The sequence below is a fragment of the Dicentrarchus labrax genome, unplaced genomic scaffold (genome assembly GCF_905237075.1).
Source record: "Dicentrarchus labrax unplaced genomic scaffold, dlabrax2021, whole genome shotgun sequence".
Lineage (NCBI taxonomy): Eukaryota > Metazoa > Chordata > Actinopteri > Moronidae > Dicentrarchus > Dicentrarchus labrax.
The window spans coordinates 15,747,453-15,760,701 of NW_026136723.1; the positions used below are offsets into that span (position 1 = coordinate 15,747,453).

The window sequence follows — 13,249 nt, forward strand, 5'->3', positions numbered from 1 at the left end:
GAGCCTATTGCTCTCAGCAGCCACAGGGACAAGTATGGAAACTTCAAGGGATCTGTCCAGTGACTGTTTACATTTCTCTCATTGTTTCTTCGTCACTAGTAGCCAAAGCATTTATTACCTCAGTAGCTCCTGCCCCTCTCCTCCCAGCTCATGTGTAAGGAAATGGACCAGTACCAAGAAAAAGGAGGAAGCAGTTATTAGAGATAGGGGCAGTGGAACAATCAGTGGCTCGAGACCCCACCCATGGTCTCCCCGGTTCGTCTAAAGAACATGATCTTCTCCTCAGTTTCTGTGTAGACTGTTCTGCAAACACACATGCAAACACAAACACCCCTCCCAATGCTTTTCCATGTACTGACTGTTCTTAAGTGTATTCAGGGGACGTCAACAAACATGTTGTGGAAGATCATGCTGGCTGCCAGAGGCAAAACCCTTTCCCATGAACAACAAGCTAATAAAAAACATACTCACTATTAGTTTGGGGGGATTCCTTCCTTGCACTGAAGCAGGAACAAATCAAATAGCTTCAGGGGGAATCCTGAGGCAAACATATGTACTGTATACCTTTGATGTATTGTTCTCTGCTGTGTAGACTAATTTTTCCACATTATATACCTTCCTACAGAATATTTTGCCTACTTCTATGAAGAATTATTACAATTTCCTGAGGGGAAACATTTTCAGTTGTCTGAGATGCTGAATTTGAGAGAGTTAGAGGGTTATGACTGTAGATACATGGTCGATGTTTCTCAGTAGTCTGCAGTCTTATCAGATATTTGATCCTGATTTAATCTGTAATACAATGCCTGCACCCCTCATCCAACAGAAGTGTATCCTAGTACTTTTAGTAGAGTGCTTTAGTGCTGCCATCTTCTGGTGTTCTCTCAGTACAGCTGAAAAAATCACACTGACGTTTGAGGACCAACTTTATTGAATGTGCCAAAATAATCGGATTTAGAAAGTTAAATAATACCAATATCCCGTTACAACATGATCAGTTTTATTAAGTGTTCCTCTGTGCTATCATCATGACTATATTCCTAAAAACAACCCATATTTTAAAAATAAGACTTTTAGAAAAAATGTTACGCAGACCATCGAAGGTCTCCAGGAGCAGCATCAGACGTCATCTCTTCAGTAGATCAGTCAAGAGTGGCTTCTGTTTGTCCTTAATTCAAAAGTGGTATTGTCCTCTTTTGTTAAAACAAACTATTTGTCTCCCTCTAGCGGGGGCCATTTCCTCTCCTGCATTCACACATTCTGTAGGCACATATGTAGAAAATACCTGCAACAGACAAAGGCAATGTGTTTGCTTATGTACAGTATTAATGACATTCAACAGGTCTGCTAGTCTGGCTTTGAAGAGTGTTATGTTTTCTACTTATCTTATTTCAGCTTAAACTCTCCTTGTAAATATATATATTAAGATTCCATCCATACTGTATTAATACGAAAAGAGATGATCTCAAAATACCTAACAACAACGCTTCTTGTCTCCAATATTTGATCGTAACTTCTGTTGTTATTGCTTCTTCTGAGTTCTTTGACAGGTTTGAATAATACTGGGGTTTATGTCTGGACAAAGACTAACCCCCGGCCTTTGTCTTTTCTCACCTGCAAAGAAGGTCATGAGCATGGCCACCCAGCCCAGTATGTAGGACCAGGAGAAGCGCCAGTCACCAAAGCGCCTGCCCAGGAAGTTGACTGTCACTCCAGTATAAATGGCCATACCCAGCAGAACAAAGAAAGCTGATGGGGACATAGGAAGGTGCGTGTCAGTTATGATTAATGTGAGAGTACGTGCGTGTGTGTGTGTGTGTGTGTGTGTGTGTGTGTGTGTGTGTGTGTGTGTGTGTGTGTGTGTGTGTGTGTGTGTGTGTGTAAATACAGAAGAAACAAAACTTACTGGAGACAAAAAACAGGATTCCTGCAGCAAAGGAGCGATTGAATCTTTCAAAGGATGAGAAGTGTGAAAAGGACATGATGCCAGCGATGATGCCTGCGAAGCACGACATCCCTGAAAGGATCATGAAGGCCCTGGTGGCATTCCAGTAAGCTGGAAGGAAACAAGTAGAAGTCATCAAATATGCCATTATTACAAACATGTAATCACAATTTAATTGATACTGGCATGGTAACTGTCAGGATCATTTTAATTTTCAGTGCAGAAAACCAGACTTTTCAGAGTCCATTTGTTGTTCTGTGCAGGGAAATAATGTTAGTTGTAATGTACTTTACACAATCCAACTGTAGAATCCCAATATCAGACCCAAAGATGGGGTGGTATGGGGCATCAGATTTCTCACACTCTTCAGAAAAGGTTTCTTGCATTAGCTGGTGCTCAAATATACAGGGACTTCAGTCAGAGCGTCTGCAGTGACACAACAGAAACCCACTCCCTCCTGATGGAAACTCAATATGTGCTTTTGTTTCATATTAATTGTTGTCTTGGAAGACATCCTGAGTGACTTACCTATGCTGTCAGTCTGCATGTAGCACTTGTTGGACATGCAGTACCTCCACAGACCCTGGTGGGCATAGTTTCCAGAGAGACGGTACTGCATCCAGTAGTCGGTTGCAGTGGAGATCACCAACAGGATATTACCAACAATAGCACAGAACAGGCCCCCTCCCATGAAGCTGTACATCTTGAGATGAGTTAACGGGGCCTCTGAAGAGCAACTGTAATGTAGGGAGGAAAAATCATGGTCAAGTTCAGGGTGCTGCAGATATTGTAAAATAATGTTTTGCTATTGACTAATTACACTCTTACTCACACTCACACGTCTGTGTGTCAAGTAGAATTGAACACATTTTGCACTATAAGCACACATATACTGCCTGAACTGCAACTTGCTAAAATAAAAACACCGTATGAATTAAAAATAAAATATGTTCCCTATGTGACACGATACGTGTACAATGACAAAACATTAGACATCCCTAAAAATGTACTGGTACTCCACATCTTTATACAAACTCTGCCAACACTTGGACAAAGGATCCATGTGGCAGTTAAATCGAATCAGTCAAATTAAATACTCCAAACTGTCCATTTAGAGCTGTTGGAAAACCACATATGATGCCAGCCTATCATAAAGCCAACCCACAAAGAGGAACTAAACCAAAGAAATGTGAAACAAACATCCAATCTTTGAATTTTACTCAATATTTGAACATATAACAAACACATTTATAGCTCCTTTGATGCCTTAATTTGTAGAAACTAATTCCTACAAACTTTCTATCAATCATATTTACCTCTTCTTTAGTGGAAACATCCCTATTAGTTGAACAGGTGCAAAGCAAAACCAAAGTTAGACTTATAATGTTGCAGTTTGTTGTTGTTTCCCCTTCCCAATCTTCATGTCACACCAGTGATTGTTCAGCAGTAATGACGTTTTATCTGATTCTGCCAGCCTCTGTCCAATCGCAGTCATCATAAATGAAAATGTATTGCTCCAGGATACACAAAAAACACTGTGATATTGTATCCCTTACCTTGTTTCTGGAAATGCACCCTCTCTACTGCCTACCTTTCTGAGTTAGAGATAGAAACGGGTAGAGGGGAAGAGAGAGAGACCTGTTGCTCACTTGGGGTGAAAGAGAGAGAGTCACTGACAATACTACAACCACAAAAGTTGTCGCCTCGTTTTTTTCTGTCGATGAAAGCAAAATCCTTTGCAGCAATCAGTCTCCCTGTGTGGGATGCACTTGAATGAGACACCGTAGGGGCCACAGTGCATGTGACCCTGTACATTTGAGTGTGTGTGTGTGTGTGTGAGAGGGGGGCGCGGTGAGGTGAGGCCTTAGAAAAAGGGGTGGTGGTCCATGTTTCTTTTTGGGGGGTTTTGTTTGTTTGTAAATGGTGTGCTCTAGAACTGGGGATATGCATAGGTATGCAGGACTGTCTGTGTCAATGCGACATGCTGAAACACACACTTTTCTTTCAGTGCTGTCACACTGTGGCAGTGTGGAGGGACACATATAGAGGGAGCGCTCTACACAGGCAGTCTCTCTCTCTCCCTCTTCTATAGGATTATTGGTCACACTTTATTTTACTAATAAGACGTGTATCAATTTAGACCAGAACTATAATAATACGCTCTTTATTAGTAAGTTTATTTATAAGTTTTTGTTGACACTGTGAGAAAAGTAATTATTCTACTTATTAATTATTGAGGTCATACTGGGTAGTGGTGTTGTACTGGAGTGCATTATATTGAGAGGTTTCTAATATTCTGTTTCACATGTGTATGTAAATGAGCTGGCCAAAATACTAGAAACCGCTCAAGAGAATGCAGTCCAGTTCAACACGACTGCAAACTACAGCCTCAATAACAAACATGTAGTTAAATGAATGGCTCTCTGACAGCATCCATCCTGCTCTATTTGAAAAGTGTTCTGAGATAACTTTTGTTATGGATTGGTGCTATACAAATAAAACTGAATTGAACTGAATTTAATTTATAGTAGATCTGTTGTATTGGATTAATAGTTTGTACAAGTGTACTTAATAAAGTGGCTGGTGAACGTGATCTCTACCAGTCTTCATTCAAATGCAAGTATCGACACTCTTTCCATACTACATATCACATGTTTTGTATGATATGTCAAACGATGATGTCTTACTGTAATTTGTACTGTATGCACAACATTTTCCATTTTGACAAGTGTTTGATCAAATTTACCAAAACTATTTAAAAATACACCTAAAACCAGCAGAATGACTGATGAGGGGAATTTTCTCACCAACATGTTGACTGCTGTAAGAATTTAAAATTTAAACTGACTAAAATCCCCTAGTTTTGCACATTTGATGTAATTTCCTCAATTTTTGACTTCTTAAAGTTTTTAACTTATCAAAGCCAGGGATAATACGTAGGTTGTAATGATTTCACATGAACTTATAAACAGTTATACGACCATAATGACACAATAAAAAACAAAATAGGATCTGAATCTCACAGAAATTTCATACTAATTTAAGCTGGCAATTCCATTTAGCATCAGCTTTTCAACCAAGCTTAAAGGACCAGTGTGTAGCATTCTGTGGCACCTAGCGGCATAGTACAGATTACAACCCCCTCACCTCAACTTTACATTTTAAGCATGTTGGAGAAACGCAAAAGGCCCTAGCTAGAGCCAGTGTTTGGTTTGTCTGTAGAAATATGGTGGTTCAATATGGTACTAACGGCTCATACTAAGGTCAGGTGATTATACAGTAATGAAAACATACCAATAAATCTTATATTCCATTTCTGCTTATTGATCCTCCTAAATGTTACACACTGGACCTTTTAAATATTGCACATTTTTCTTACATTATTGGCTACTGTTAATTATATATATGTATATATATACATATATATTATCTTCTATTTTATTTTTAATTCTATTCTTAAGGTTAGGGATTTTAATTTTAGTCTAATGTATACTTTACATTTTATCTTCTATTTTATTTTTATTTCTATTCTTAATGTATGTTTAATGTATGTTTTGTATTTTGTATGCTACTGGATACTTGAATTTCCCTTGGGACAAATAAAGTATCTATCTATCTATCTATCTATCTATCTTATTAATCATTCTTTTGGCCCTCTCAAGACTCTGGCCAGTTGCAGGTTAACCTAACCATTAGGGACCTGCAGGCATATTAACGTATGTTCATAACTAAAGCCCTCCTGGGAGGAGGATAATCTATATACAGTAGGTGACACAAAAGCCATTCTCTCTATCTGTGGTTCCAACAACATGTATCATTATCATTAACCAGCTGATTATTAAATGCCATTATTGGCTTATTAAATGTCAGTTAGTTCTGCACAATGTCCATCATAAGATATTTAAGTTAATTTAATAATTGAAGGCGAAGTAGACAATCCTCATATTTGAGAAACATTCAGCAATGTATTTCTTGTTAAATGACTTAAATGATTACGTGATAATCAAAAGGGTTGGTTATTGGTTTTCTGACGATTGATTAATGGATTCAATGATGGTTTCTGCACTTCTTAACTTAGATTTTCATGAAGTCTCTTTAGTTTAGATGTTGGGTCGAACAACAACTTTCCTGACACAGGCCATCTGTTAAAGCAATAGAACCACATATAGAGACAATCTCTAACAGTTTCTTCATCAAACATAACATAAACCTGAACCAACAGCAGAAATTTCAGGGGAAACATACTTTTGGTCTTGTACTTGAGGTGACCAGGCTCACATGGCAACTCTTGAGACTCGTTCTGGAAAGAGGTTTGACCTCTTATGACCCGGAAGCTGACGCCAGACCCGAGCTGTTCCATCGGCGGAGTAAAGATGGCTGACCAAGGCGCCGCAGATCCTGGTAATAACAACAATAATAAACCTGAAGCATCGGAGGGAACTATTATTAAGGTCACAGTAAAAACCCCTAAAGACAAAGAAGAAATCGCCATCGCAGAAGATGCCTCTGTCACTCAGGTTGGTTTGTTTTGGTTCAGCGCGGTGCTCTAACGTCATGCCCCTGCCCACAACTTCAGCTAGGAAGCTAGTTAGCCGCGTTAGCATTAGCATAGCATCGTCACTCTTACCGGCTAACCGATAGTGTGTGTAATTAAAGAGGTCGTGTGTGTGTGGTGAGAGTGTGACAGAGTGGGTCAACTACTGTGTGGTGTCACCGACGTCGTCGACACCCAACGGAGAGATATTAACCACGTTAACGTTTGAAATGGCTAACCGACCGGCTAGCCAGCTATCGGTAACAGTTAGCCGGTGAGCTAAGAGTGCGGGCTGAGCCAACGTTAAGCTAGGTATGTAGCCAAACAAGTGTCAGCTGACGGGTTGCGCTCTCGCTGTGCCCGATGCAACAATGGCCTGATAGAATCATGGAAGTGGCTTTTGAGGAGGGGGGGTTGATGATAAACCGAATCGCTTTCATTTCCCATTTCAGCTCAGTAGCATTCAAAATGCTAAAGCTTGCTATCCCTCTAGAACATTCTCACTGCTGCCACTGAGTCATTCAGCTTTCAGGGGAATATACAGAGCTACTAACTCAGAGCAACTGTTGGCCTGGCGACGTGTTACAGTGAAACCACAATGCATTACATGTAGCTAGAATCACATCGTAGTTTCCTTAGCATTCACGCTTGTGTGATTACTGTGTGATCTGAAGTAGTCTGGTTGTATGTTCATCCCCTAATGTTCAGACATTGAACCTAACATGTCTGACTTCCGAGTAAGTGTTGTTATTGTTATCTAAGTACATGTGGTTTCATATTTGATATGCATAATGACAAGAGAGGCACCTTTTTATATACAGTGGTGTGAATAATGGCATTCTTCTTCTCAGGCCTTTAGCTGCCACAAAGGGGTTGCTGCTCTTTCATGGCTGCACACAGCTTTTTAAAAAGCACACAATGTCAATTGAACAAGAAAGGCGGAACAAAACAGACTTGGACATCAGAAAATAAATGAAATGATCTTGCATGTGAAAGGAGAAATCAACAAAAACATAAAGCACAATAACTGTCAAAATAAGCAGCAACAACAGGACAAGAATGAGAGCATCTATGTGAGATGAATCTGCTTTTGTTTTAGTGACTTTTTGGAAGGAATTCTTCCTTTGATGTTTATCTTTTGGGGTTTAGCATATTTCAGGCAGAGGAAGCGCTACAGAAAACACTTTTCATCATTTCATTTGTTTGTGGATATAGCACAACCAGATGATCTGTGCGTATAAATAACATTGGGTTTTTATTAATCTTGCATGATAGGGATCATCCTTGGTGTCCTCTGTCTTATCTGCTTCAGTTATTAAAATTCATATCCTGTATAATTTGACTATCGACACTACAGTATTAAGATACCTCTTATTTACAGTGAAACTCAAGCAGCTTCTGTCAGGATGAGACCATTTTAAGCGCTAGTTATATTTCACACAATAGTCAAAGGTTAACCACGATTTTGCAGATTTTGAGTGTTTGGACCCCTGCTTGTAGGATAGGAACAGGGGACTTTCTTGGAAATTGGAATTTGAGGCCTGAAGGTTGCAACAGAACAGAAACACATTCAAGCAGCACTACTGAGGTGTAACCATCTTATTGTTAATATTATCCTTTTCATTTCCTGTTTCATTCTCACCCCCTTTCCTTCTTGTCCCATTTCCCATCCCTCCATATTTCTTACTATCTTATAGTTTAAAGAAGAGATCTCGAGGCGATTCAAAGCCAAACAGGACCAGTTGGTTCTAATTTTTGCAGGGAAGATCTTGAAGGACGGCGACAGCCTCAGCCAACACGGCATCAAGGATGGCCTGACAGTACACCTAGTCATAAAGACAGCACAAAAGTAAGGCTACATTATTTTACAAATCATGTTTGTTCAGCAGATCATTTTCGAGCGGAGCCTGCAAGAAGGATTAATTCGCCTTGTAACACAATCTTGATGTGTAATTCAGTGAACTGTATTTGTTGTATTTATGTTTAACTTCACTGACTGTACAGAAGCCCTTTCAGCTTACAAGTACTGAATTTCTCATACACCACAAATTATCCCTGTAGGGCAGGAGATGGCGGTAGCACCTCGGCCTCTAGCTCGACCTCCACTCAAGCAGGCAATACCTCCGCCTCTAGTCCGGATACCAACCCCTCCTCCACAGCAGGCTCTACTGGCACTACCGCACCTCCCACACAGACGCCTAATATACTGAGTGAGTCCACCTACTCGTAACTATTTGCATTCAAACCCCCTTCATTACTTGAGCACCATAAAAATAATGTGTATAACCACCACCCACCCATCTGGCGTCCCTCAGCTGGCTTCGGTGACCTGGCTGGTCTGGCTGGACTGGGCATGGGCTCGGCTAACTTCATGGAGCTGCAGCAACAGATGCAGAGGCAGCTCATGTCCAACCCAGAGATGCTTTCTCAGATCATGGAGAACCCGCTGGTGCAGAACATGATGTCCAACCCAGACCTGATGAGACAGATGATCATGGCCAACCCTCAGATGCAACAGCTGATGGAACGCAACCCGGAGATCTCCCATATGCTCAACAACCCTGAGCTCATGAGACAGGTAAAGGAGATGGAGAGGGACTGATTGGAACATAGTTAGTTACTTGTAGCAAAGCATAACTACAGTAGGTTCCTCTGAAGCTTTATTCTGTTTATTCATTTACTTTCTCTATTTAAAATCACATTTTACTGACTTGCCTCTTCTCCCCATTTTATCTCCCCTCCCAGACCATGGAGCTGGCCAGGAACCCAGCCATGATGCAGGAAATGATGCGGAACCAGGACCGGGCTCTGAGCAACTTGGAGAGCATCCCAGGAGGTTACAATGCATTGCGGAGGATGTACACAGACATTCAGGAACCCATGTTCAGCGCTGCCAGGGAACAGGTATCTGGGAGAAATGTTTACTGATCAAATCCTTGTTTGTTTGTGCTGTGTTAATCCTTTTTTGGGGTTCGTTTTTTTCGCACATTCTATAACCTTTGCATGGTTTTATTTGCCAGTGTTACCTGGCTAACTATATTTCAACTGTTTTCCAGTATTCAAATAGTATTCTAATCTCTTTCCCTGTAGTTTGGTAGCAACCCATTCTCAGCTCTAGGTGGGACCTCTGAGTCTGGTGCCCAGCCATCACGGACAGAGAACCGCGAGCCCCTGCCCAATCCATGGGGACCACCAAATTCTTCTAACCCGTCTGAGAGTGGAGGGGCCACCACAGGAAGCACTAGCACCAGTGGAGGCACCACTCCCAGTGTGTCCAACCCTCTGGGCATTAACCCTGGCAGTCTGGGCAATGGTAAGACAAACCATGGCAAGATTCTCCACACACGTGCATGCTAGGTCACTTATTAACCTACCCCCTTACACATATACATAAATAAACACCTGTCTTTTCTGTGCGTTGCAGGGATGTTCAACAGCCCGGGCATGCAGAGTCTACTGCAGCAGATCTCAGAAAACCCTCAGCTGATGCAGAACATGTTGTCTGCTCCCTACATGCGCAGTATGATGCAGTCACTGGCTCAAAACCCAGAATTGGCCTCCCAGGTATGAAACAGAATGATGGGTGCACACGAACACATGTAACATACACACCAACCATCCAGAAAACACCCACAGATATGGTGATATTACAGCGCAAATCCTGATTGTTTTAGATTCCGATCTTGCCTTAGACCTCTTTGTTCTGATTGTGTACCACATATGGAATCGATTGATTAAATTGAACTCTGCCGTTTGTAATGAATTGTAAATAGTAGGATCTAGCTAGGTCTGTTGTGCATTAGGCCAATAAGCCCAGCTATTTAGTGCACACTCAACAGAGGGGATTGTCTGTTAAGCTCACTTGCATTTGCAGTGAATTGTAAGAAAGAATAAACAACACAGCACTAACTTGTTTGGTTCTAATAAACAATGCTGACTGCACAGCAAACCGGTACAACCTGCACACACAGTGACATGAAAGACAGGGATTCTTGAGAGTTTGTATTTCTGGTATTCAACATTTTGTTTAAAATTTTTGCCAATGTGCTAAAGCATTTATAATTTAAATATCAACTCTAGTGAATAAGCAGCATAGCCAGATGTGGAGTGACACATTAGCTTGACTGTCTTTCTTTCTCTCTCTCTACCAGGTTTTGATGAATAACCCTTTGTTTGCTGGAAACCCACAGCTGCAGGAACAGTTCAGATCTCAGTTGCCCATCTTTCTGCAGCAGGTACCACACACACTTCAGTCCAATAACTCTGTCCTGGATTTTTAAGTTTTTCTTTCCCATTAAGACAGAAACACCGTCCTAGTGGTATAACAAAGAACGGCACTGAGTGGCCCACAGCAGATCCACATGTTGTGAAAGCGCAGATATTTATCTGCACATGCTGGACATATTTGTCTCTAGGATTAAAGATATCTACTATACATTTTTTAGCTACTAATTTGGATGTTTTTGATAAGTCTTTTTACATTTTCTCATGAATTCTAAGTCACAATTCCAGACATTTGGCGAGTATGTGACTTAGGGTTTTTTTTATTAAAAAGACTTAACAAAAACTAAGGTACAGTATATGGACTATTAATTGGTTGATCGATTAGTTAATTCATTGCTACACTGTCTGTTCGGTTGCAGATGCAGAACCCAGAAGCCCTGTCAGTGATGACCAATCCCCGGGCCATGCAAGCTCTAATGCAGATCCAGCAGGGTCTACAGACTCTGCAGACAGAAGCACCAGGCCTCATGCCCAGGTATGCTCTCACAGACAGACATACACATATTGCATTTTTTTTGTAGAAATGATTTCTTTCAACCGTTTTTCTTTTTTGTTTTGGCCTAGTTTGATGACAGGCGGAGTTCCTGGCATACCCACAGGCGGAATTCCTGGCATACCCACAGGTGTAGTTCCTGGCATACCCACAGGAGGGGGCATGCCCACAGAGAACCCGGCCTCCTCACCCAGCAGTGCAGGAACGAACACTGCCCAGCAGCAGCTGATGCAACAGATGCTCCAGATGTTTGCTGGAGGAGGAGGTGGAGGAGGAAGTGCAACGGTACACACGTATACGCATGCACTGATTACATTCCCCACACCTGAATGATTTAAAAAAAAAAAAAAGAAAAAAGATCTTTAAAACTAATTTCCCCCCTGTAGACCCAGACCCCAGAGGTGCGGTTCCAGTCCCAGCTGGACCAGCTGAGCGCCATGGGTTTCATCAACCGCGAGGCCAACCTGCAGGCCCTCATCGCTACTGGAGGAGACATCAACGCCGCTATCGAGAGACTGCTGGGCTCACAGCCCTCGTAAAGACATACAGTACATACTGACACACAGACACGTGCATACATACATACCTGACTCATAAACACACCCAGCATCTACAGAGAACCAAGAGAAATTTAAGTGTATTGTCCCAAACTTTACAGAAGAAACTTGGGCAGGATCTGTAAGACCCTCATTCTACATCTGTTCTCAGATCATTCCCTAGCCCCCATATTTTCTCTTTTTGGCGTCATCCAACCAGATCTCTGTCTCAGAGTGCTGCTGTAGAGCCGGACTGAACCACTCTCATCTTGAGGGGGTGTTCTGGTGCAGAGAAAAGGAGCGAAAACCTCTCCTGAAAAGGGATTCCCAACCATTTCTACATTCATTGTTCTCTTCACACAATACTGGAGTCGAGTGTTGCAGACAAACATTTACATAATACAGATTAAATCCATGTGATGTGATTGGCTGTTGGCTCTGTTTCATACATGGCCTGTGTGAGGAAGTTTGTTAGCATTTAACTGGCAAATCAATACATGAAATATTTCTTGTAAACAGACAGCAGTCCTGAAGCCACAACAGGAAGATACAGTATCTTGTCCATTCAGACATTCAGCCTCATTCCTCTCTCCTTCCCCCATTCTCTACATTCTACATAAATAGCATTTTTTTCCCAACAACTTTCACTATTTATTGCAAGCGCTTAAGAAAATGACGCCCTCCACACTTCCCTAAACTTGTAATTTGTCATTCCAGATAAAAGTGCCCACTCACGGGTGCTCAGTGTCTTTTCCTTCTGAGGCACCACTGCTGTGCCTTCGGTCCTTCCCTGCCCTAGAAGAGCATTGTCGGCAAATTACACCCCCCCTCCCCCCGCACTCGGCCGGTTAATTAGAAAATCCCCAGTAAATTCCACACAGCATCATCCAGAACTGTTACCATAATCAAATATCACATTGTAGCAGCTCCGAAGCAGGGGACGCTGTTCAAATGAATATGAATGAAACAAACAAGCTTTCCTTTCATTTTAATCTGATTCTTCTTTTTATTCTATTTTTCTTTTTTTCTTTTTTTTTGAGGTGCAGTTAGTACCTAGAGATAATTATGATTTGTCTCGCATAAAATAAATGTGGAAATCAAGTGAGTTAAAAATAAATAAATAAAAAATGGAAAGGCTTTACAAACAACTGTGGTATGGTGGCACCATACGTTTCTAAAATCAAGTTCTAGATTGTCTTATTTTATTAAATTTTTTCCTTTTGAGAATCTCAGCATTGTAGTTGTGGTAACCTTGGCAACTGCTTCTATAGCTGCTTTGTCTGTTGACCTCAGCTGAAAAAAATAAATAAATCCATCTCCCAATTGAACATGTTGAAACTAACTTTTAACAGTACTGTACTAAAAAAATAAAACATGGTCAAAAACACACTATGCCCTGTGTCAGTTGATTATAGCCTCGGGATGGTACAAGATCACAGCTGTTGCTTTCCATACAA

At 41.2% G+C, this 13,249-nt stretch overlaps 2 protein-coding genes across 6 annotated transcripts; one reads left to right on the forward strand and one right to left on the reverse strand.

Moving 5' to 3' along the window:
• Nucleotides 1-913: 913 nt before the first annotated feature.
• LOC127358255 (lens fiber membrane intrinsic protein-like) lies at nucleotides 914-6,294 on the reverse strand. 5 transcript variants are annotated; one of them, XM_051391228.1, is made up of 6 exons: nucleotides 3,502-3,641; nucleotides 3,262-3,283; nucleotides 2,474-2,682; nucleotides 1,907-2,056; nucleotides 1,615-1,749; nucleotides 914-1,285 (listed from the first exon to the last, which is right to left on the reverse strand). In XM_051391228.1, the coding sequence occupies exons 2-6, from the start codon at nucleotides 3,279-3,281 to the stop codon at nucleotides 1,224-1,226; spliced, it is 576 nt and encodes a 191-aa protein (XP_051247188.1). In that variant the 5' UTR covers nucleotides 3,282-3,283; nucleotides 3,502-3,641; the 3' UTR covers nucleotides 914-1,223. The 5 variants fall into 5 exon arrangements, with proteins under 5 accessions (XP_051247188.1, XP_051247191.1, XP_051247187.1 ...); XM_051391231.1 differs by lacking the exons at nucleotides 3,262-3,283; nucleotides 3,502-3,641 and adding an exon at nucleotides 6,191-6,294; XM_051391227.1 differs by lacking the exon at nucleotides 3,262-3,283 and having other exon boundaries at nucleotides 3,537-3,777.
• LOC127358252 (ubiquilin-4) lies at nucleotides 6,261-13,179 on the forward strand. Its single transcript, XM_051391223.1, has 11 exons — nucleotides 6,261-6,462; nucleotides 8,177-8,328; nucleotides 8,541-8,689; nucleotides 8,795-9,057; nucleotides 9,225-9,383; nucleotides 9,570-9,792; nucleotides 9,904-10,043; nucleotides 10,631-10,714; nucleotides 11,123-11,238; nucleotides 11,328-11,541; nucleotides 11,643-13,179. Exons 1-11 carry the CDS (start codon nucleotides 6,268-6,270, stop codon nucleotides 11,793-11,795), a joined length of 1,848 nt encoding a protein of 615 aa, XP_051247183.1. The 5' UTR covers nucleotides 6,261-6,267; the 3' UTR covers nucleotides 11,796-13,179.
• The last annotated feature ends 70 nt before the right edge of the window (nucleotides 13,180-13,249 follow it).